Raw genomic sequence first — 23155 nt, forward strand, 5'->3', positions numbered from 1 at the left:
CTGTCTTTTACAATGCCGCGGAAACACGAGCATGGCTTTCGCGCGTGTCGTGCTAGATTTCCAACATGCTTTTCCCTGTGACGCACATTCAGTTCGCGAAATTGTATCGGCGAAATAGGGAGAGAAGAGAGAATAGAAGACAATGAAAATTGAATGGAAGAAATCGTTCGATGCTTATCCTGGCGCGATTGCATTACGATTTTTCGTCTCGCCGATCAACTCGCGATGAAAAACACGGCGATAAATAATGATAGACAAAGTTGTTGCGCGACTCCTCTCTTAATGTTTTTATTTCTGTACAAATAAATATATAATGCCCGAATAAAATCTCGCTCTTCGTGCGACTTTCACACACGCGGTTGTTGTTTAAAAAATTCAGTATCGCAATCGCGCGATGGGATCTCTCGCGATCGCCGACTCGCGCGGCTCGCAATTATTTCTAACGAATGCACAGGCACCGAGAGAGTATATGTCTATTCGAGTATTATTATTATCATCTCGCACACGTTTCTGCAAATATAATACATATGCGCAATTAATAATGCATCTTACTCGAGGCGCGGCTCGCATCCGTCAAGTGCATTCGCAGTTGTTGTTGCTGCTGCTGCTGCTGCGGCCGCAAATTGCAATCGCGATTGCACAGAGAAACCGCGTTCGAACTGCATTTGACATGAAAATAGAGGTCTCGATCAAGTTGGTAAACGAGGGAAAAAGTTATAAACTCGTCGGAGCATAAAAACACAGCTTCTTCGTTTTTTATCTCTTTGGGCAAGTTAAGCTTCAAAAATTTAAATTAATTTTTAAATTATTTACATCCTTGTGCGCGAATAGTTAGGAAAATTTGAAAGTGATTTTGGTTTTCGAAAAACCTGTTTTTTGAAATCGAAATAATTTTGCATTTTAGAAAAATTATCTCTCTCTCTCTCTCTCTCTATCTATCTATCTATCTATCTATCTATCTATCTATGTATCTTTCTCTTTCTAATATATTTAACAATAAAACAACAAAACGTTTCAATGATATGTAAATTCGATATAAAAACCAATGTTACCGAGTAAAAGTACTGGTACTTAAAGGATTAACAGACATTGAATTACGCAATTGCCGTAATTATTGATTGCAACACGTAAAAGGTTCTGCCTTGTTTAGTCCGTTTCCTTGGAGTTATCGACTCTACTTTCTCTCGACTGCGTAAAAAATTATTGTATTCCGCAATATCCGTTAGTTATGACATGTACAGGAGCGTTACTTACCTCTGCCGAGAACATAAATCGGCAACTAAATGTGTGCTTATCGATAGAATATGATAAATAGATAGTCTGATTATTTTTTAGACGCATATAATTTATCTATACATACATATTTGTATGTACGTTATAACTGAGACGTTAGACTATTTTACATTCTCTTTATCTATATATTAAGTTAATGTTATCATCAATTCGTCTTGTAAATTATTTAAACTAGATTTTTCATCAATTGAAATTTTGTATTTTTTTATAGGCAATACGTTGTTGGTTTTTTTTTTTTTACACATGTTTTAAGGGCTTTATATTTTAAAATTTTATTTTTACTTATGAATATAATAATGTGTAAGAGATACTACACTATGTAATTGTATCTTTATATTTAAAACGATTATCAGTTTTTCAAGAACAATTAGTTTTCCGATTTATAAGAGACAAAGACATACAATCGCGAAAACAAAATTTAATTGAAACGAGCTTTATTGTTTGAAAAACAGAGCTATGGAGTGTAATTGATGTCATAACGAGGTCGAAATCATTATTTTGATTTCTCTTTGTATCATGTAGTGCTATGTTATAACAAACGTGAATTGCGTATGATGTGTTTAAATATGTGGTGTTTAACGATTGCGCGAGAAAAATCACGGCGGTGATTGAGCAAATATCGTGGGCGATTTATGTGGGCTGATTCCTTGATACGAAACGGCCGTGTCTATTTGCCGGTATGAAATCGGCGAAGAATGAAGAAATTCAAATTTGATTTTTTCTCACGCTCGCCCCTCTCGTTGCCAAATCGAGGACGCTGCCATCCACGAAATTCGTTTAGTCGGAATTTAATCACAAGAATGGAAAAAAAATTGAGCGACTTATTTAAGCAACCGGAGCAACTCTTTAATTGATTATGCGCATTGGAAAACGAGTTAATTTGCGATATTTTAAATTTCACTGTCAATAACTTATATGAAGGAGAAGGAAACAGAAAGAGTGAGGGGGAGGAGAAAGACAGTTATTTATGGAATTTTTAAGGTCAGCGGGAAGTGCGCGATTTCCTTGAGTTTGACAATTTGACTTATGAAGATAAAAGACGAAGATGACGCGGCGCGAGAAAGAGAGAGAGATAGAGACTATTATTACGTGGATCCTTGTAGGTCGAGGAAACGAGGACGAGGTGCTGGATTAGCTTGGCCCGTGCGAAGTTTTTTGAAAAGATGCGCGTTAATTGTGAAAAACAGGCAGCCAGGTCGGCGCGTTGATATTTATATTGCGAATTAAATTAGCCGTCGTTTGATTGGTTTCTCGGCTCTTCTCGAATCAATCTCGCATAGTTAACATTCAGGGAAAAATCTTATTGAGGAAAGCCTAATCGGGATGAAGAATAAATTTACGGCACACAAATTCACGCCAATCCGGGAGTAGGCCACGTTTTTACATTTCTTCAAAAACACACGTGAAAAATTGAATTCTCCGCGCGCATACGAGCGGAGAGTTAATCGAAATTACGAATGAAATCTTAAGAGCTACGAATTCGGCATAAATCTATGGGAACTAGAAAACTGGTCTGACGTCACATTCTTTTCGAGACGCATATAGAAAGTATTATTGACTATATATATTTACAATTTTAATATGAAAGCCATTTCAGTATGAAAGCCTTTATCGACGTTAAAACGGGATTTTAATCGAAAAAAATGTGAACTCGTATACACTTAAAGTGCGTCTACGCCTTTATGATAATTAGAAAACGGGTTGAACGTCGTTTTAATTACTCGTAGATATGTAGAAAATTTAATCGCCACGCGCTATTGGAAAATTAATCGAGAATAATTATAAATTGATATAAAAACGTGAAAATGTCAAATTTAACATAAAATATTGCGGTAATTAGAAGATTTCGCAATGTTTTATTAAATATAATAATATAATTGACGGGAAAATTAATTCTATTATTATGCGCGTTTTAATTCCGTAGAAAATTTCAATGATATTTGATTGAAAATTAATTATTGCGAAGAAAACAGTAAGAGATACCGACTCGATATGAATTTTGGCGATTGTCGTCACTCAATTTTGACGATACACGGGTGCTTCCAGCCGAAAGCTTCGTATGAATGACAGAGGACGAATCTACCCCGTGCACGTGTAATTACGCGAAGAGCGCCCATTGCGATATCCAATTACACATTCGGTCATCATGGTGGTGTCGCATCGCGAGTCTAGCATATCGTCAAACATACGGGCGATAATCGAGCAGCTGAACTTGAACCCGGTGGAGAGGAGGCGGCTGATCGACAAGACCAGGCAGGGAAACAATACGCGATGCAAGAGCTTCCCAGATGGTATAGTGACGGTGGAGTCGCAAACGCCGAAGATCAGCATCGGCGTTTACGGCTGTAAAGATCGGAATAACGAATTCAGAGTGACAGATCGTCCGATTACAATGCGCAAGATCGAGATTGAGCGATCGAGATCGAAGGTGGACACGCGACAGAGGCTCCCGACGCAGAAAAAGGAAGCGCCTCCTGTATGCCAGGTGAAAATAGAAGCGTCTTCCACAGAAATGGAGAGAGAAGTGAGGATGGAACGCGTAATCACGAACGAGGTAAATCGATGATAATGTTCATCGCGATCACAAAACTCGCTGTACTCTTATAGAGAGATAATTTTAATTTATTGCTAATCGTAATCTATTTTGAATTTAATATTCACATGATTGTGTGTAATTTATTTGTTCCTTTATTTATAATTTTTATATAATCGAAAAATATTAATTAAATATTTATTAATAAAAAAATACATTATATAAGTGAAATGTTGCATTAATCACATCATATATGCGCAATTAAATTTCTATTAGCTTAACATTATGTCATACGAATTATCAATTCAACAAGTTGAGCTTGCAACGTAAAATAGAAACGTTCAAGATATTTTTTCGATATATTTCGGGATTTTATTAAATGCATTCTTTTAATCAAATCGAACGGGAATGAAAACACATAATCAATCGATTGTGTACACATATGAAAACGCGGATAATGTTTAATCTGAAACTCAAGGGCAAGTTCGAGTGTCGGTCGATAGTGACTATCGGATCCTTTAAAAAGGATACGACTCTTACCAAGGATGATAGCCGAACGAGATCGACGACGATGCCAGTATCGACGAAGATCTTTCCAACAGGTCAACGGATCGTCAAGAGAGAGCATATCACTCGAATCGATTCCTGCACGATCGAGGTAATCGATCGAATGACAAATAGCGAGATCTCTACTGTGAGAATCGCGATAAGCACGTTTTCTTTCTTTCTTTTTTTTTTTTTCATGCGGCGTAATTATTACGCACGACCAATATAACAATTATATAATCGATCTGTGTGTACGATCTATCTGCCCAAGGACAAGATCGAGGACGCATCAGGAGTGTCAATCAGACCATTGTACAAAATTGAAGATTGCGTCAGATCGAAGAAGCCAGATACTGCGACGAACGTCAGAATTCCTCGAGCTACGAAGGAACACATGATTTCAAAGGAACAGACTCGCGCCGAGGACATGATCGAGGTAATCGATCCATCAATATCAGCGCGAGCGCGTTCCCTTAAATATTAACGGGATGAATTAAATATTATAATTTTCTAAATGTCAAATATTATATACATATAATGTTACAATTATGAAAAGAATTAATTGATAATTATATATCTGTCAGATTAATTTCTATTTTACATTTTCATGAAATAAAATAATGTGAGATTCTTCCCAAAATTTTTTTTACAAAGAATTGAAGAGTAAATTTTATTATAATCTAATAATCAACGCTAGGAGCATTAATTATTAATTGTTGTTTGTGCTAGTTATTTATAATATTAAAAATAATAAAAATTATATATAAAATAATCTTTTATATATATTTGTATAATAGAAGATTATTATATTTTTTCTCTCGTTCTATATATCGTGTAATATTCTGAGATATTATACAAGACTTGGTATTCAGCGTACAAATGACTTTAACGGGTCGAGAATTAGCGTCCACGTTCGTGTCTCATTACCGGTCTCGCGCTACGCCCGCGTGACGATCGAATTGCGTGAATCGCGCGATCGCCCGTGCAATTACGTGCCGGTTAAGAGAGGACGGACGATTCAAGAGAGCTCACCTATATCTCCCTTTCTCCTCCGTTATCATACTTCTTCCCCTCGCGCAATAGTTGTCGCGTTCGGGGCCGAAAGCAAGCGGCGACGCACCTGCGACCGGTTTCCGAAGCCGATCGCGGTTAAGTGGCCGCGGCTCGACTCTCGCACGGTGGTCAATACCGTTAGGGAACGACCGGGTGACGTATCTCGCTCTTTCTCTCTGCCCGACTGTCGAGAATAACGCCGATAACGGCGTTTGGAGTTACGTTACACCGCATCGCGCTAAGTCTCATCGCGTATGAGATAGAGCGATCAATAAATCGAAATAAATAAAAAATCATAAAGTTTATACGGGTTGGAAGGAACGTGTTTCTCGATATCTCTTTAAAAAATCATCAAAGTAATCAGTCGTACATATCGATAAAAAATTAACTAGACTAAAGCAAGTTCGAATAGGCACTTCTCGTTATTAATGGAATATGATTTGACAAAACATATGGCGTGTGTGTGTGTGTGTGTGTAAATTAAAATCAAAATTTTTAAGATAATAGAGATGAGTACACATATACTGATGAGTATAGGGGAAAGTAGGGTAAACCGGGTGCCTTTTTGGATTTGTCTTCGTACGAAAATCTGAGAGTAAAAAAGATTTTACCGATCCTTAGTAATCTTTAGTGAACCTTAAACTGATGAGAAAATAAAGGTAATAGCTGGAAAAAAAAAAAATTTTTTTTTTGGATATCAAGAATAACTAGATTTTGTGGAGAAGTCAAAGTACCCGGTTTTGTCCTACCAGTAGAGTCAAACCGGATACCCATTTGAAAATATGCAAAAACACCGTGTAATTACAAAAACTAGATTTATTTGAATCAAAATGCGATATAAAGATGTATTCTATTGACAAGAATCACAAATAAAGATATCCTCTTGTTCGACATTGCTGCAGAACTTCTTTATTTAACTTTAGGGATCTCAAAAAGCTTTTTTTTTAACGGTTTCTTTTTCCGAGCGTTAGTTTTCGTTTTCAACTGCTTTTTGTAGGGACACAAAGTCAGGATAACAGTTCAAAACTAATATAGATAGATTCTCTAATATGTACAGAATGCAATGCCGCACTTACCGAAACAAATGCTCTAGATAGAAAAAGTGCACGACAACTCGATTCTTGCCTCGATATCGATCTTTGGGGGGCTAAAAACTTTGTACTCTTATTAAAAAAGAAATATCGTGTGCATTGGGGCTCGGTTTGTTTTAAAATAATGATGGCGTCAATCTACAACTAACAACATAAATTAGCCATAAATAGCAGCACTTATCACGAAAAAACAGGCTTACCCGGTTTTACCCAACTTTCCCCCTACATATTAGCATAGGCACATTATTCTCAAATAAAAGTCTAGATGTTGGATTTTTAGCTCGAATAAAATTATAGCTTTTATTTTTTATATGCATTGATCGTGTTTGTTATATTGATTGTTTAAATTATACATTAGTTGTTAAACATACATATACATATTGTTCTATAAGAATTTCCTTAGAAATCTTTCAGGTATCTTCGTGCGATTTATGAGCTTCCAAAAACCAGAACGAGAAATCATGGATTAAGATTCGTTGGCATTGCATGATACATAAATAAACGCAATCAGATTAGATAATAAAAGCGATTTTCTTACACAGATTACGAGATCAACGAAAGATACGGTCGATCGAACTGTTCTGGTGGCCAAGGAAGATTTACGTAAGTTTCATAGAACGTTATTTGCACAGTGTCATTACTTCATAACACTTTAAATTACACAAATATTCGCGATTTACAATTTTGTGTGTCTAATTATTTCATTATAATTCAAGTTTGCAAAAAAAAAAAAAAAAAAAAAAATAATATTTCTAAATATATTTCTCTTACAAGAATGATATCCAGAATTGAAATCCATTTCGTAATGTTCAATCGTTTTAAAAGTTACGAAATAATTTGTTTTTTTACTAATCTTTACTTTGCTTATATTATTTACAGCACAATTGGAAAGCGCGAGCTTGAACCATACGGCGGCACATCATAGGATTTCCGTGCGTCCGAAGAACCGACGTCCGCCACGCCGTACAGTATCAACGACGACACCATCGTCCGATGTCGGCCTTTCCAACTCGCCGTCGATACCACCGACCATTGTCGAGGATGCTCTAGACAGTTTGGAACAACAAAAACGGGAGCAACAAAAACAGGAGCAACAACTATCTCAATCGACGACTAGTAATGGTAGTTTGTCACCGACTGAACCACCATCCAAGACTGTTGGCGTAATCAGAAAGTCGTCGAGCCGAGTGTCCCGAAATTCTGACATCTTCGAGGAGTTAGAGTCGAGGCTGCCGAGGAAGACGAGCGCGACCTCGTTGTCGCCAGATAGCTTAGACGTCACGACGATGTCACAGAGCAGCGCGGAAATGGCCACCGCCGCCACCGAGGAACAACAGCAGCCAGAGATCAAATGGATCACTAGGAAACCATCGAACCGAATATCCAAGGGCTCCGATGTATTCGAGGAATTGGAGGCAAAACTGCCACGCAGGAGATCTTCGTCGAATCGATTATCCAAATCGCCGGATAGCCTGGACTCAGCTCCCGGTTGTTGGTTCTCCAAATCCACTGATGAGGCCTTCGACAAACTCGTAGAATATGATGAAATTGCGAAGCCGGTAGTTTCTGTCAGGCGACCATTGCTGAATCCGATCTCGAAATCCACCGATCGCGTCTCCAAGTCGTCAGATAGTCTAGAAGCAATCGAACCGTTGGTAAGCGACGATTCGATCGAGCGACGACGAAACAGCTTTGATTTCCGAGCGCGTAAGAGCTCGAAAGTAATCTCTAAATCGTCGGAGAACTTTGATGTGCTCGAGCAAAGCGGCTGCGTTGAAGCAGAGATCGGCCAAGAACTGCAAAAGAGGAGTAGCGTGTCCGATATTAATCTATCGCGCAACCGAAGATTGTCGAAGAGCATTTCCAAATCGTCCGAGAGCTTCGAGAGGATTGACGTCACGACGATGAGCGATATGAAGGATGACGTCGATGTAGAAGTGGTACTGGAGGATGATGCACCGAAAGCGGATGGTAGATGGACCAAGAGGATGTCCTCGGAGAGCTCAGATAATCTAGATGGGGAGGATAGGCTGGAGAATAGGAGAGTCAGAAGAACGCCCAAGAGAATGCCGAGTACCAGCATAGTGGACATGATAGTTTCTGGGGACGATTACGAGAGAGAGAGGCGACCGACACTTTCTAAAAAACCGTCAAGGCTTCAAAAGTCTTCCGAGAGCTCGGAACTTGGTAGTACGGATACTCTGGACTCAGAAAGGAGAAATAAGTCATCGGAGAGTACCGAGACGCTGGACAGTCTGGAGAAGGACTTGGAACAGGATAGAAAAGACGAGGAGATAACGGATAGCGTGGTGGACAAGCGTGAAAAAAATGTAAGATATACAAATATAATATTGTATAAGCTATAAAGATATGTATTGTATTCTATCTGAGAAGAAATTACGTCATTTTTTATCAGACATTACAGGATAGTAAAGTGGAAATTTATGTAAATCGAGAAATGCTAATTTATTTTATAGAAAGAGTTATATACATATATTAATTGATTAGATTAGCTTTTGTATATATTATTCTTCTTTTCTAATAGTTTCTTAAATAACAAAAAAATATATTTGATAATCTCTTTCAGGATTCTTGGTCTAGCAGAAATGTGGTAGTGACAAATTCCGATCAAGCATCGATGGGAGATGATACTGAGGATTCCAAGTCGCTTATTTCTGCCGATAACAAATACTATTGGCGCCAGTCCTCCGAGCCAGTATCCAAGGAAAACTTGGGTATTCAGCAGTTATTAGCTATTACGATAATGACTAGGATGGCCGATAACGGTAACAATCAACACGGTTCCGTCATCTATCCGAAGAAAAGGCAACAAATGAGTACATCACAACCATCATCACCCGTAGCCAAACAGGAGGACACGAAGATGCTGTTCGATAATTTGTTAGTGAGCAACAAAAACGATGAGGATCTGCAGAACATGCTCAACGGAAACATATCGGAAGTGTCAACTGATACCAAAAGTTTTAAGGAAAAGCTGATCATGTTCGAGAAACTCGGGAAATGAACGCGCGATGATAGAACGATGTGAAATCGTTCTCGCAATTCCTTTTTCGATTAGCAGACTACTTTGAAGGTAGTCAAAGTTTAATGCAAAGACACGGGAAACCTGAGAAGAGATAAACGATCTCGTTTAGTTCTTGGTAAATATATAAATATTGTTGTAGAGTACATCCTAGTGGAACTATTTGGATCTTAAAGAAATTGATACAAAAGAAAATCAAAAATTTGATTGCAGATAATTATTTTTCGCAGAAAAGTTTGATTATATTCGTAGAGCTATATATATATATATAAAATTGAAGTAAAAAAATAATGAAAGATAGGTTCGCTCGATTAGCATAATTGCATGTATAAAATTAATAAATTAGAATATTCTAAATACTGATTTATAGAGAAAATAAATTTTTAAAATATCAATGAATACTTGATATTTAAATTATATCTAAATAATTTGCATGTTTTATACGTTAATTTGTGTAATTATAAACAGTAATGTAACATCGTGGAATCTGTAACTCTTCAAAAATCAAAATAGTGTTCAGTTCAAGTCGATAATATTCGACTGCTTCGTCGTCGATGCATTTGGAAAACAAAAATATCAGCCCGGCGGCAATTTTCTCACTTCTCGTGTTTTTCTAAAACGTTAATTAAAAGTTAATACTTTATTGAGATTATATCCGATCGTGCATTAATGCTCATCACAGAAGAACATATTTGCGAATGTATGTACATTCTCGTAAAAAGCTTTAGCGTTTACTCGCAGATAATTGTACAATAGTTTAGCAGATGATTTTCGGTATACGACGCATTTATAAATATCGTGTAAATATGAAAAAAATATATATGTTATCACTTTAATTATCTTGAAGATAAAAAAATATATATAAATGTATCACATTATATATATATATATAATACAGGATATATCATATTTCACGCCCAAGAATTACCGTTATTCCTGAATGAGAAATAAATCGAAAAGTCCTGAATTTTTTTTTCTGCGGTGCTTAATGAAAGAGGAACTATTAAATAAAGGTCACCAAATCATCACTAAACAATTTCAACAATCACCACAAATCAGCGACGTTTTTTAACGTCGGACATACGTGTACATGGCTACATTTACTCCGGCATATGGTTTACGGAAATATACCCGTTCAAAAAACGGTGTTGATTAGATGATTTTGTTTAATAACTCGTTCAATAAGCTTTGCAAAAAAAAATGAATTGTTCGACTTATTTTTTATTAAGAAATAACGCTTCATGAGCTTTAATTATGATGCACTCCGTATATTAACGTTGATTTTTTGATTTTAGTAAAGCCGCAGGGTATAACGATAGTCTAAGAAATGTTACGTGTGTGCAATTGTATTTTTTCGATGCTGGAAAACTGATGTTTATTCTATATAAAAGTATATTACTCTCTTATACAAATTGCCTACGGATTGTCTATAAAACGTATAATTACGTTAAAATAGGCCTACAATTCTTTTGGCCGATGAAATGTTACTAGGTGATATTAAGAGTGATGGTCTCAATTTAATGTTAAATGCCTCTAAAAGATCGTTAAAAGGAGAAATAATATATAAAGAGAAGAAATCGTGCGATATTTTGTCAATAGTTGAAGCACGTGATTACCCCGAACATCTCGTTTTTTTCCGATGATCCAGAAAGCGTTCTATAGCGCATATCATCTTATAATCGCCGAATTTCACAAGAAAAAAATGATTTTTGTAACCTTTCAAGTGCCTTACCGAACCTATCGAAGAAACTGAATCAAAGTATCGTCGATGATAAAAAACGCAGGAATATTATACCGTCATACTTCTTTTACCCTTCTTTAATTATTTAGATGATAAATGTGCGTTTTTTCGGATCCCGAAAGACCTTGTCTCTTAGAGTAACAAGAAAAAAAAAACTGGATTTAACTATCAAGTCTCATTGTAATATCATGTAATAATGTACAAGGAATAACAAGAGGAATTCTACACGCAGCATACATGTGCATATACACGCATTTATACAGAACAAATCTCTTTTCATTGATGTAAATAAAGCTGCCATCACAAATTACAGTTACAACAGAATCTTTTTCTCTCTTTATTATATAATATACCCCATAGTATCGCGCATAGTTAAAAAATTACAAATATCTGATTTAAATGCTGAACATAGTCTGTACGCATATGTGACTAATCGAATCCCGGAAACGGTACATAATTTTTTTTCCTGTATATTATCGTTTCGAGATATACGTACAAGTTTGGTATAAAGTATGTTTCGTCGGACCTGGCATTTAGCCGTGATCTCAATTTTATTTTTAGATCACACAGAAACTTTTTTGTGTACAAAAAGAGGAATGTAACAGTCAGTTTTAATACAATAGCTTTGCGCATAGTAATGATTTCATTATCGGTGCCATAAGATTCGAGGATAAATTACCTTGCAGTTATCACTAACCAACACTCTTCGTTCAATACTGAGTCAACGGACTCTTTGGATGCAAGGATGAATAATTGATCGCGATCGTAACGTTGTAGTTCGTATATACACAGCGGCGTATTCAAACGGAGAAGAAAATACTCTAATTACAATATATTTCTTTTTCTATAAACAAAAGATTATTTAAGCATTACCGTTTAAATCCGTCATGTATTTTATTAGATTCATCAAAAAATTCTTTTCGTCTTTTTTCTTTTTTTATTAACATATTTTTGATTAATGTGTGTGTAAATTAACGTAATCCAAAGATAAGATATATAACAAATTTTGTTATATATGTATATACACATATATCGGGTTTATTTTTATACATTATATATTGATTTTGACGGGTTCATAATTTGTAATAATGTTTGTGAGAGTGATATAAAAAAAGGCGATTGATTTTTTGATCGACCCAATACATGACTAGACTCTATGAGTTGACAATGTGTTTTTTCTTTAATATTACAATTTTATCTGGTTGAGTTTGTACAAAGTACTGATACTAAAATACTATACACAATAGCATCTTTTGTAAACTTTTTCTCATCACCCAGATGCTTACAGTAATTTTCGCTATGTTATAGAAAAAAAATGTGTGGTGTACTATATCCCAATTCAGGACGAATAAAAAATATCTATTAAAATAAAGAAAGTAAAAAAATTTCTAGTTACATTACTAATTGCTGTAGTGTGAAAATATTTGCAAAACGATTTGTCCAACGTTGCTTTTTCGATCCTTGTAACACGTTTCGCAATCCGCGAAGAGCGTAAGTGCTTGACGATTCACATTGTACGTGCGACTGACCACGTGCGCGCGCTTGTATCGTTTTCCTAACGGAGCAATAACTTCACAGTTCGTCATGCTTGTCCGCGGAGTCTGCCGAACTAGGATTACAGAGTGCCGGCGTGGAGAATTCCATCGCGTACTCGCAACGACTCGGTTCCGTCACCGAGATGAGCTTATTCTCCGTTCCGCACGACATGGTGACAATAGTGGAACGCGCTGGACCGTTCCAGCAAGTGACACCTTGATCGTATTTCATCTTGGTATACTTGTTATCGCCCGTTCCTACCCAATCGTACCAATGACCCAAATTGACGTCACTACCGCCGGATTTGGACCTCTGTGTCGTTTTACCGAATAAACACAGCTTATAGATGTATTCTAGATCAGCGTATTCGAAGCACTCGCCATCGAGCGCCGCGAATTCTTCTTCTGGCCCGTAATCGCGATCTAATTTCTCCTCCAGCTGTCTAATCTCTGACTGCAATTCGTTGACGGCTTTCACGATTTCCTGAAAACGTTCGCGAGCGTTATTGGCCTCATCAATAAGTGCTTGCGTTTCTTCATCATATTGGACTTCTGGTTCCTGTGCTTCAGTCTCCTGTTCCTCTTCAGGGGTAGTTTCTTCTTCTTCTGTGTCTGTAGTTTCTCCCTCTTCTTCTTCTTCCTCTCTTTCATGATGTGATTCATCCAAAGACTGTTGTTGTTTATCGGCTTCTTTTTTATTCTCTGCCGCTTTAAACATACCTGTAATTACATAATAAGATTGCATAATATTGCATAAAGGCATTATGGATTATAAAAGAAAAAAACGAGCAAACTTTAATCTTATCTACCTTGCTCCAACATTAAGAAAGGTTTTATATTTGCCCACGCAGTATCTACAAACTCTTGCGGAGTGACTTCCTTCTTATCATTGAGGAAATATAGCGCTTCTTCTACCGACACAGCCCCATCCCTATTTTTATCGAACGTAGCCCTGGTTTGCAATTCTGCCACTGTTATTGTACCACTGGAATCTGAATCCAGTATTTTGAAATAATCTTCTGCTTCAGAGACACTTAATTCCTCTTCCTCCTCGCCAGGTCTCTGCTCCGTTGTCGATTGTTGTTCTAGCTCGACGGGTTTGTACTTTTCCAATGCCAAGCTCTCCCGTTCCTCTGCCTGTGTCTTTAATATCTCCTTCTCCTTCTTCATTAATTCTGTTTCCGCATGATCCGCTCTTAGCTTCACCAAACGCGATTGATGTTCCGCCTTGATTGTTTTGCCTCTTGTCACTAACTCCAAGCGCAGCTTGTTACCATCTCGCGCCAACTGCTCCGCCTTCTGTTGCTCCAATCGGGCTTCCCGGCCCAACTCGTTGCAATTGTTTATACAGCGCGCCCTGGAAGCATATTCGTCGCTCGTGTCGCAGCAGTCGCACACGCCGTCATTGATCCATGACGACGGTATATAGGCCGGTTTGTGTCCGGCGTTCTCACAGTAGAACGAGCCGTTGGCACAGGCCGCTGTCCCGGGCTCATCGCTGCTGTCCCCGCAGTCGCAGTAATCATCATTAACCCACGTGAACGGTATTAACCGGCTACCATCCAGGCACTCAAAGTCTCGATCCGGACGATACAACGAGTTTTTTGCCACCGGTATACCGCGAATCTGTAACACCCCTGAGCCGGCTACGTGGCCCGGCGTGGCCAGGAGGAAGAGGAGGAGGAAGTTCGCTGACATCGCGAGCACCAAACGCGATACCTGATGATGATTACCCATCCTCTAGCCTACGAGGAGGTTTCTCCAAGTCACGTCACTCACTCACGTTGCTCACTCGAAGGAATTACAGGAGCAAGGTTTCTTTTTTTTGAGGTTCGAATATGCGAATGTGACACGACACACCGCACATTTGTCCTCGTTCTTCGATTGCGCGTGAGATAACACAATTAGTGTTACCAACTGTTTAGAAATAGTGATGTCCAATTGTCCGACAGAGGTATTTTTCCATAAACATATAAATTATATAGACGGAGCGTTAGCTGCTGATAGGTGATCAAATGTGATTGGATGATCTGGAAAATTCCCTATATTTCGGACAACAGAATTTGTACTGTGCATAAGATGGCGCTTAGATCACGTTGTTGACGAAATGAAAATAATCTATATCAGCGAGTCTAGTAAATTATCAGTTTGTGCCTTTGACGGCTAACCATCAATTGGCTCCGCATTCAAAATACACAGTCGGCATTAAAAAAAAAATCAGTTAATGTTTCAATAAATTGCCAAGTGATTATTAATCACGTGACTATACTTGTAAAAAAACTTCCGCGACAAATTCGCGGTGGAGCACTTGCGTGGACCGATCCAAACTATCGACACATGATCCATCGTTTTTACGGTGCGATCCGTGATTGCTTAATTTTTCGTCATTCACAATCTTTCTTCGATCGTCCCAAATTTCTGCAAATCCGCACGATTTTTCCGTCTTGAGAAACTCGAGATTATGCTATCTCTTCAATCTCACAATCAGGTTTGTTTTCCACTTTCGATTTCTCTCTCCTATAATTGCGTCAGTTTGATAATGTCTTTGTATGCCCTTTGCATATTATGCAGATATAATTTAATTGTCCTCGAGCAATGTACAAATATATTTTTTAACCTCTGTTAAATAATTAGATAAATGTATTTATATCCTCTCCTTAATCTGTTTTATGACTCGTGGAAGTGCTTCTTCGAGATTACAAATCGGCAAGAAGTCTATTGTAATTAGGACATATTTGTTCAGATTTATCATTTTTATGATAATTAAAATAACACGATGTTAACATAATGGAGCTTTAATTATTTATTTAGAATTTTACTTGTTTTGTAAAAGAGCAAAGTGATTAAAAAACTAAGAATTTAGTAAGAATAAGAGAGGAGGAGAAGAAGGGGAGGATTCTGTTTTTCTTTTAAGTTAAGACGTATGATGTAGACATTCTCTCTTTCTTTAACGATTGAATGTGTCTAGATTTTTATCTTATTTTTAGGTTTTATACCATTTAACGCAGTTAACATTGGCAGTGACTCCTAGAACAACTTTATATTCAGTCCAAACTAAGAAACAGGATGAATCTCTACAAAAGAATACAGAGGAGATGGCAATTTGCCAGGACAGTCTTGAAGAGGTATTCTTATAGCATCTATTTTGTTTTAAATATAGCCAAAACATATATTAAGAATTAATAATATGAGAGATACAAATGGAACTTTTTTGACTTGTTTTAGGCGGCAAAAAATTGTACCGAGCTACTGGAAATGAATTTAAATGCTTTAAGTGCATTAACAATGAAGAACAATAAGATGTATGTAACGTTAGATGATCTAGCTATCAGTGTATTTAGGAGATCGTTGGAAGAGAATAATAAGTGGAAAGTGTCTTATTTATCTGGCCTAAGTTTTGCCGACAACAAACGGGGCTTCCCATACTCATTGACAGAGCCCATTATTCTACCTGTCATTCATCTAGCATCAAAACAGCATTGTAGACTGTTACACACGTGGTATGCCAAAGCACTACAAAATCATATATCAATTCGTACGTTCAAGTCTCAGCGTAGTATAAAAATGGAATTTGAGCAAAATCCAACGTTCATGAGCAGAATAAAAAAATGGCTTGGCCTCTCTTCTAATCTTCATGTGGTATGATATATTTTGCTTAAATAATCTGATCTAATGACTGATAATGCTTTAATTTATCAAAATTGATTACAAAAGCACAGAGTAATATAAACCATCTTATTTTCTATATTTTCTAATCTTTTTTTTTACTATTATAGAGCTCGGTACATGAACCAAGAAGTTCGGACTTTGAAAAACTAAAACAGATCTTCAACAATACTGATGTAACAGCAGATGAGCAGAAGAGAATAAAAATGGCTTTTGTGGAAGGATATGAATCTGGATTGCAACGGCAGATGCGAGGACGAACAATGTTATTCAAAATCGTGCTAAATATGATAGCTGTTTCTGTGTTCTTAGTCATTCTTATAATTTGGCTTTATCGTATGTATAAAAACCGACATTATTTTTATTCAAAATTCTCTTTTTATTGACTATGTTTCATACATTATATAGTTAGTTATCCAGGAGGAGGAATATTCAAGCTTCCTATGAGCCATAGAATTGAAATCGATCCCGAGGACATCCATGTTACTTTTAATGACGTTAAAGGGGTAAGCACACAAAATTCTTTCAAAAATATCTATTTCTATAATTATAATGTTAATTTAATTCAATCCAATTTTAATTTAAAACTGATTTATATAAATTCGTATTTAAATTTTTTGAATATTTGTAAAATTTACAGGTGGATGAGGCAAAGCAGGAGCTTTTGAATGTAGTGGAATTCTTGAAAAATCCCGACAAATTTTCTGCTCTTGGCGGAAAGTTGCCGAAGGGTGTCCTGTTGGTCGGTCCACCCGGGACAGGAAAGACATTGTTAGCGCGCGCAGTCGCTGGAGAAGCTGGAGTACCGTTCTTCCATGTGGCAGGTCCTGAATTTGACGAAATCTTAGTTGGCCAGGGTGCTCGGCGCGTCAGAGATTTATTCCGTGAGTAAGAACCAAATGGAAAAGAATATTAATCCTACAAAGAAAAAAAATAACATTCATTAAATTATAGTGTCAAAATAATCGAAATTGTATCTCTTATACAACGTTGCAGGGGCGGCGAAAGAAAAGGCTCCATGTGTAGTGTTTATTGATGAGATCGATTCCGTGGGTGCAAAAAGAACAAACTCGGTTCTCCATCCTTATGCGAATCAGACAATTAATCAATTACTTTCCGAAATGGATGGGTGAGTTTATGAATTAGTTGAAATCGAATGTAGCTTCGTAATAGAGATTTTGGAGTTCAGCCTTTTTAAAAATAAATACGCTATGTCCGAAGTATCTCCAAACTCGCAAATTTAAAATTATTTAATTAAAAAAAATATTTGTTCTCTTTTTTAAGTTTTCGTCAAAATGAAGGTGTCATAGTTCTTGGTGCTACAAATAGGCGCAAGGATCTCGACAAAGCGTTAATGCGTCCAGGCCGTTTTGATGTTGAGATTTATATTAATAAACCTGATTATTTTGGTCGTAAGGAGATATTAGACCTCTACTTATCTAGAATATTAACACATGAGGTTGATACAGTTTATCTGGCACGTTGTACTACTGGATTCACCGGAGCTGACCTTGAAAATATGGTAAGAAATATTGTTTCATAGTAATATATGAATTTGTTACTATAAAGAATGTGTAATCAATTTTTATAAAAGTCACCTAAAAATATCGAGAAAAAATTGTGCAAAATATTATGCAGATAAATCAAGCTGCACTACGCGCAGCAATTGACGAGGCGGATTGCGTCACCATGAAACATTTGGAGTATGCTAGAGACAAAGTATTGATGGGTCCTGAAGGCAAGTTAAAGTTACGTGATGAAGAAGTTAATCGTATTACAGCATATCATGAAGCTGGACATGCTCTAGTAGCATTTTACACAAAAGATGCCACGCCACTTCATAAAGTTACTATTGTTCCACGAGGACCATCGTTAGGTCACGTATGTAATTATTTACCTTGTTAATTATTATAATTATTTTTATTTTTATTATTACTTATTGGTCTACAGAAATCTCTTTTCAGTGTTGTCAATAAAGGTTGAGATTATTCATAATCTTATGTACATAATAAGCTTAGATTTTTTTTATATTAAGTTGTATTCTCAATTCTATAACTTTTAACTTACAAACTACATATTTTCAGACTTCTTATATGCATGAGAAGGACGTTTATCATATTACAAAGTCACAATTGTTAGCTAATATGGATTCTATGATGGGTGGTAGAGCTGCAGAGGAGTTGACATTTGGTCCAGAAAAAGTGACAACTGGAGCTTCTTCCGATTTAGTGGTATGATTATATCCTTAATTCTTAGAAACTTCGTAGAAATTTTTATTTGTTTTTGTCTAAAGAAATAGAAATTTTCCCTCCTCCTCCAAAGGAATATTATAAATTAAGCTAAAAAACACAGAGACATGTAGATCTAAACATTTCTTTTTTGCAGGAGGCGACAAAGATAGCAGAGATGATGGTAAAAAATTATGGAATGTCAGAAAAAGTGGGATTTAGATCAATAATAGAGAATAAGAAGCTTTTTGGTAATAACAATACATATGCTCCAAGCACGAATGAGCTTATTGACAATGAAGTAAAGCGGATTTTACAGGTAAATTTAATTTTGTATCAAATATAAAAATTTTTTTAAATATGATAAATCTTTCATTTATTAATTACTTTATTAAGACAATAAGAGAAAATTATAGATGTTATATAATTCTTGCTATTTATAACTTACTTTAATTTGTACTTCACATCTTCTTACAGGAATCATATGAACGTGCAAAATCAATTTTGAAAACGCATGCAAAAGAACATAAACAGCTAGCAGAAGCATTATTACAGTATGAGACATTGGATGCGGATGATGTGGCTGCCATTGTCAATGGTGATTAATTTATAAAGAGATATAAAATTTGTGATATAACTGAAAATAAAATGGTGTCTCATATAAAAGTTTTCGAGAGATATTTTAACAAATGTTAATATATTAGTATACAGTAACCATTTGATATTACATCTTATTGTTTCAGAAACAGGACTCAGTAAACGAGAATCATCTGCAGATCCAAAGAGAACGACAAAAGGATCTTAATCTAAACGCGGTTGTCTGAGAGTATTTGCCGAGAAGGTAGGAATCAAGCATAATTATATAAAATTTGCGCGGACATACAATTTGGACAATGATCGTTGTATTTTATACGAATTTATAATTCATGAGAGACTTAAAATACACTCGAAATATAAATCGTGAGTTTTTTTTTAATTTTATTTTGAATTACCATTATTAATCGAAATATAAATTTAATAAAAATATAAATTATCACACTCCAATGTCTATTTAAATATTTAAAATACTTTAAATATATATATATACACTACAAAAATAGATGCTGTTCCTATTATATTAATAGCATTTATTTCCGTTCATCTTATTTGTTATTTAAAATTTTAGAAGATGTTATATATGTCCTTCCCGTAAGCTTATATAAAATTTAATCATTCTATATTTCACAAATTATAATACAAAGAGATTATCATTGTTTATGCATCATATCTTTATTCTAAATCGATAAATATTTGTTTTTAATGCAGCAGCATCTATTTTTGAACGGAGTGTTTATTGTTGGTTAAATGCCAACTTCGGTCAATTATCAAATTCCGCGAAAAAACGCTGACAATTCATCTGAAACTTTAAATAGAGATGCGTCGAAGAGATAAAAATTCTGCACTCGTTGGAAATTTTAACAAAGAAAAAACAGCTGCTAAAAAAATGTATTTGATCAGAAGAATTGCGTTTTCCAGAAAATTCATCTTTTGCTCGCAGTTTCTTGATTTTTTTTTTTTTTTCTACAATACTCTACATTCGCTTATTTAAAGTAATAGCTGAATTTTTTTCTCAAATAAAATGAATATCATCAAAATATCGTTAAATTAATTATTGGCTATTTTGTCTTCCCTTCCCTGATTGGGAAACTGCAATTTAAAAATGACAAAATGTCCAGCGAATATAGAAATATACCGGAAACGTAACAAATTTTGATGTATTACTAAATAGACATTATAAATATAAATTGTATTGAATTATGTATGTAAATATACACATAAATATTTATATACATATGTCTCAATATTTGTCTGTTATTTTAATCCTTGTTGTCTCTTTAATATCGATAAGAAGTAACTTTTTTATTGTGTAGATAATTTGAATTTATTTAATAATCGAATATATATGGAACATATATATGTATCACACATGTGAAAAAAAGCTTTCAGCAGAAGTTCCAAATTATTGGTAGTCTAGCATTGTTTTTTACTGAATGTGTAACTAGTATGATCTGGAAATGTTTCTGTAACTATATATGAAATTGTTTTTTGTTATATCGATAAATATGCGCGAGATATATTACCATTTTTCTATATAAATATCCCGCTGTAACATTCGATCGGTTCGGCGATTTTAATGAAGTGATTTCCGTAATACTTTATGTTACTATATATTTATTTTACGAACGATATAAAGCGCACGCGGTAATCACGCATCGGGAGTGCGAAATGGAATGCCAAACGATCGTTGCAGTACTTCAATTAAGGTAACGTAATGGTTATGATATATTTGTATATGTGTACACGCGCGCGTGTTTGCTTACTATGGTTGGTTTTACGCATGGCGCGGAAATGCATATGTTACAATGTTTGCATTATGCCGCGGCTAATTGGATTTTTCTGTGCATAGCAAACGTGTATTGGAATGAATGAATCATGAGTTAAAATGACGAGTGATTATTTATCTTAACGCGCGATCTTTTTCCGATTATATTCATATTAATGAGTGATACAATTAAGCGAAAGATTGTTCAAGTATAACACGCACATGCTTGATCGAGTTTGTATATATACTTGATATCGTGACATATAATCGTGATATATATAAAAAGGCACACACTGAAAAAAAAATTCCTTGATAAGCTTGTGAGATGCATTTAGTAATGCATTGTATGAAATATTTGATTATTATTACAAATTGTAATAATAATAACAAAATGGTAATAATTAGAAAGATTTTAAAAGAGCAAGTTTTGCGTTTAGTTGAGCCTATTAAATTAGCCTATTAACTCAATTATTTCGTCATAATTGTCCTATACGTTTAGTTGAAACTATTTCACTAAAGCTCTCGGACCAAGACTGAATTATTATAATCGATCCTTTTTTTTTTCTCAGTGCATTTCCGAGTAACAGCTTCTTTTGAACGAAAACATATAATTATTTTTCAAATGAAAGTGCGAAACACACGGAAAATGGAAGTTTTATATTTAAAAGGAATTCATTATCTTTATATTGCAGAGAAGAGCGTTTATATGGTTTTCTATTATTATTATCACAATAATTTTCTTTTTAATCAAAAAAATATGTTCTCTGTTTTTTTTTTTTTTTTTCGTCAAAATATCGATCAGTTCTGTCACTGAGAGTTCCTTTCGACAATTACATCAGCGTTGGTTTTTTTTTTATTTTTTTTATTCGACGCGTCGCGATTCGCATGGGAAAAGCGCGCGATTTACTCATTTCCGAAGCTTGCGCCGGGGCTTTAGTATCGCAATTATATCGGGCGTAGGATCCGGAGATTGAGTCAGGGCTCATAACTCTCGTCGGTCGTAACATTCAGCTGCAGGCCGTTCGTTTGGCCGTGCCTGCATTTCATAGGCCGCCAGATGTTACGCGTCTACATATCAGCGTGGCCCACCGCTTCACGTGCGCTGTACGTACGTATTCATTACTAAATTACAAGCAATACGAGAGGCGAGGCGATACGGCGCGACGCGGCTGTGCGGAACAGAGGCTGGTGCGTTTCAACCGCGAATCGCCGATGGCACCTAAAACAAGGACTAGCAACGTCGACGAGCTCTGTTTGTTCGCCCACAACGAAAATATTTATAATGGCAATTCTGCGCATTATTATGTAAGAGCGTATTCTACCTTTAACGCTTTTCATGAATTAATAAAATAATAAATATAAACGATATAGATTGAACGGAGCGCGCATATGACTACGTACGTGTGCATATACGTGAGTGTGTGTAGATAGACGAGGTGATAATAATGGAACGCGCGTAAATTGGTTTATCTAAATTAATCAATGTAAAGTTTTTAATTTCTCGATTAATGGATTTAATAATTTTTATAATGGATTTGTTATATGAATTTATACACGTATTGAATTGCATACATTTTTTACAATTGTCTATACTTCATCAAATTTTTAATTATTATAGCGCGTAAGAAGAGATATATAATCCGTAGAAAAAATATTACAGTTGAATTTTTTTTCTTCTGAAAAGATATATATTAAATATAGATGCATTAAAAATTATTAATATATTTTTAATATATATATATTCTTTTAGATTTATTTGAAATTAAAATTTCTCTAATTTTGCATTTAATAAGCATCAGTAATGAAATATCTTAAGAATTATTTTGGGGACAAGCGAAACACGATAAATCGATCGCTTAACTCTATTTTGGCTTATCTCATTCGAGATAATACCCTCCTCTCACTTGTTTATCGAAAATTACTCGCACACGTTTCTAAAACAATCCAAATTAATTCGAGCCGACCCGCGATGATCGCGTTTTCTGCTCGCGGATAAATCGCGGAGAAAGAGGCTTGAAGCATGGACTCGTAGCGAGCAGATACAAGCGCGGGAACGAGAAAGGG

At 35.7% G+C, this 23155-nt stretch overlaps 3 protein-coding genes and 1 long non-coding RNA gene across 9 annotated transcripts in view; 2 read left to right on the forward strand and 2 right to left on the reverse strand.

Moving 5' to 3' along the window:
- Positions 1-11624, forward strand: part of LOC138940630 (uro-adherence factor A-like) — a 62652-nt gene extending 51028 nt beyond the window's left edge. For 4 of the 5 annotated variants that reach the window (XM_070309709.1, XM_070309727.1, XM_070309718.1 and 1 more), the window contains 3 exons: positions 7059-7119; positions 7396-8846; positions 9104-11624. In XM_070309709.1, the coding sequence (XP_070165810.1) occupies positions 7059-7119; positions 7396-8846; positions 9104-9541 (1950 nt within the window). In that variant the 3' untranslated portion in view covers positions 9542-11624. Of the gene's footprint in view, positions 1-3339; positions 3848-4304; positions 4485-4643; positions 4809-7058; positions 7120-7395; positions 8847-9103 lie in introns of all 5 variants that reach the window. The other variant, XM_070309733.1, reaches the window with a different exon arrangement.
- On the reverse strand, positions 11266-14749 carry Gcs2beta (glucosidase 2 subunit beta). The gene is made up of 2 exons (XM_070309754.1): positions 13645-14749; positions 11266-13555 (listed from the first exon to the last, which is right to left on the reverse strand). The coding sequence occupies exons 1-2, from the start codon at positions 14570-14572 to the stop codon at positions 12873-12875; spliced, it is 1611 nt and encodes a 536-aa protein (XP_070165855.1). The 5' UTR covers positions 14573-14749; the 3' UTR covers positions 11266-12872.
- A 238-nt stretch (positions 14750-14987) lies between these two features.
- Positions 14988-19850, forward strand: Yme1l (ATP-dependent zinc metalloprotease YME1L). 2 transcript variants are annotated; one of them, XM_070309789.1, is made up of 13 exons: positions 14988-15323; positions 15823-15960; positions 16061-16474; positions 16612-16837; positions 16910-17007; positions 17142-17385; positions 17498-17630; positions 17786-18023; positions 18140-18382; positions 18586-18732; positions 18887-19048; positions 19207-19327; positions 19473-19850. In XM_070309789.1, exons 1-13 carry the CDS (start codon positions 15297-15299, stop codon positions 19532-19534), a joined length of 2253 nt encoding a protein of 750 aa, XP_070165890.1. In that variant the 5' UTR covers positions 14988-15296; the 3' UTR covers positions 19535-19850. The 2 variants fall into 2 exon arrangements, with proteins under 2 accessions (XP_070165890.1, XP_070165899.1); XM_070309798.1 differs by having other exon boundaries at positions 16922-17007.
- The window catches only part of LOC138940687 (uncharacterized), a 39001-nt gene continuing 32989 nt past the window's right edge, over positions 17144-23155 (reverse strand). Inside the window, exon 4 of the long non-coding RNA XR_011448033.1 lies at positions 17144-17419. This is a non-coding gene — a long non-coding RNA (uncharacterized lncRNA). The remainder of the gene's footprint in view (positions 17420-23155) is intronic.

The sequence above is a fragment of the Polyergus mexicanus genome, unplaced genomic scaffold (genome assembly GCF_030449975.1).
Source record: "Polyergus mexicanus isolate NDT 795.1 unplaced genomic scaffold, iyPolMexi1.0 SCAF_2, whole genome shotgun sequence".
NCBI classification, from domain to species: domain Eukaryota; kingdom Metazoa; phylum Arthropoda; class Insecta; order Hymenoptera; family Formicidae; genus Polyergus; species Polyergus mexicanus.

Excerpts from the sequence above, each read along its gene's own strand:
- Gcs2beta (XM_070309754.1), bottom strand. The coding sequence starts at position 14,572 with ATGGGTAATCATCATCAGGTATCGCGTTTGGTGCTCGCGATGTCAGCG. Across the intron at positions 13,556-13,644 it reads TTTCTTAATGTTGGAGCAAG|GTATGTTTAAAGCGGCAGAG; the intron begins GTAGATAAGATT and ends ATGTAATTACAG.
- Yme1l (XM_070309789.1), top strand. The coding sequence starts at position 15,297 with ATGCTATCTCTTCAATCTCACAATCAG. Across the intron at positions 18,383-18,585 it reads GAGGACCATCGTTAGGTCAC|ACTTCTTATATGCATGAGAA; the intron begins GTATGTAATTAT and ends ACATATTTTCAG. Across the intron at positions 18,733-18,886 it reads GAGCTTCTTCCGATTTAGTG|GAGGCGACAAAGATAGCAGA; the intron begins GTATGATTATAT and ends TCTTTTTTGCAG.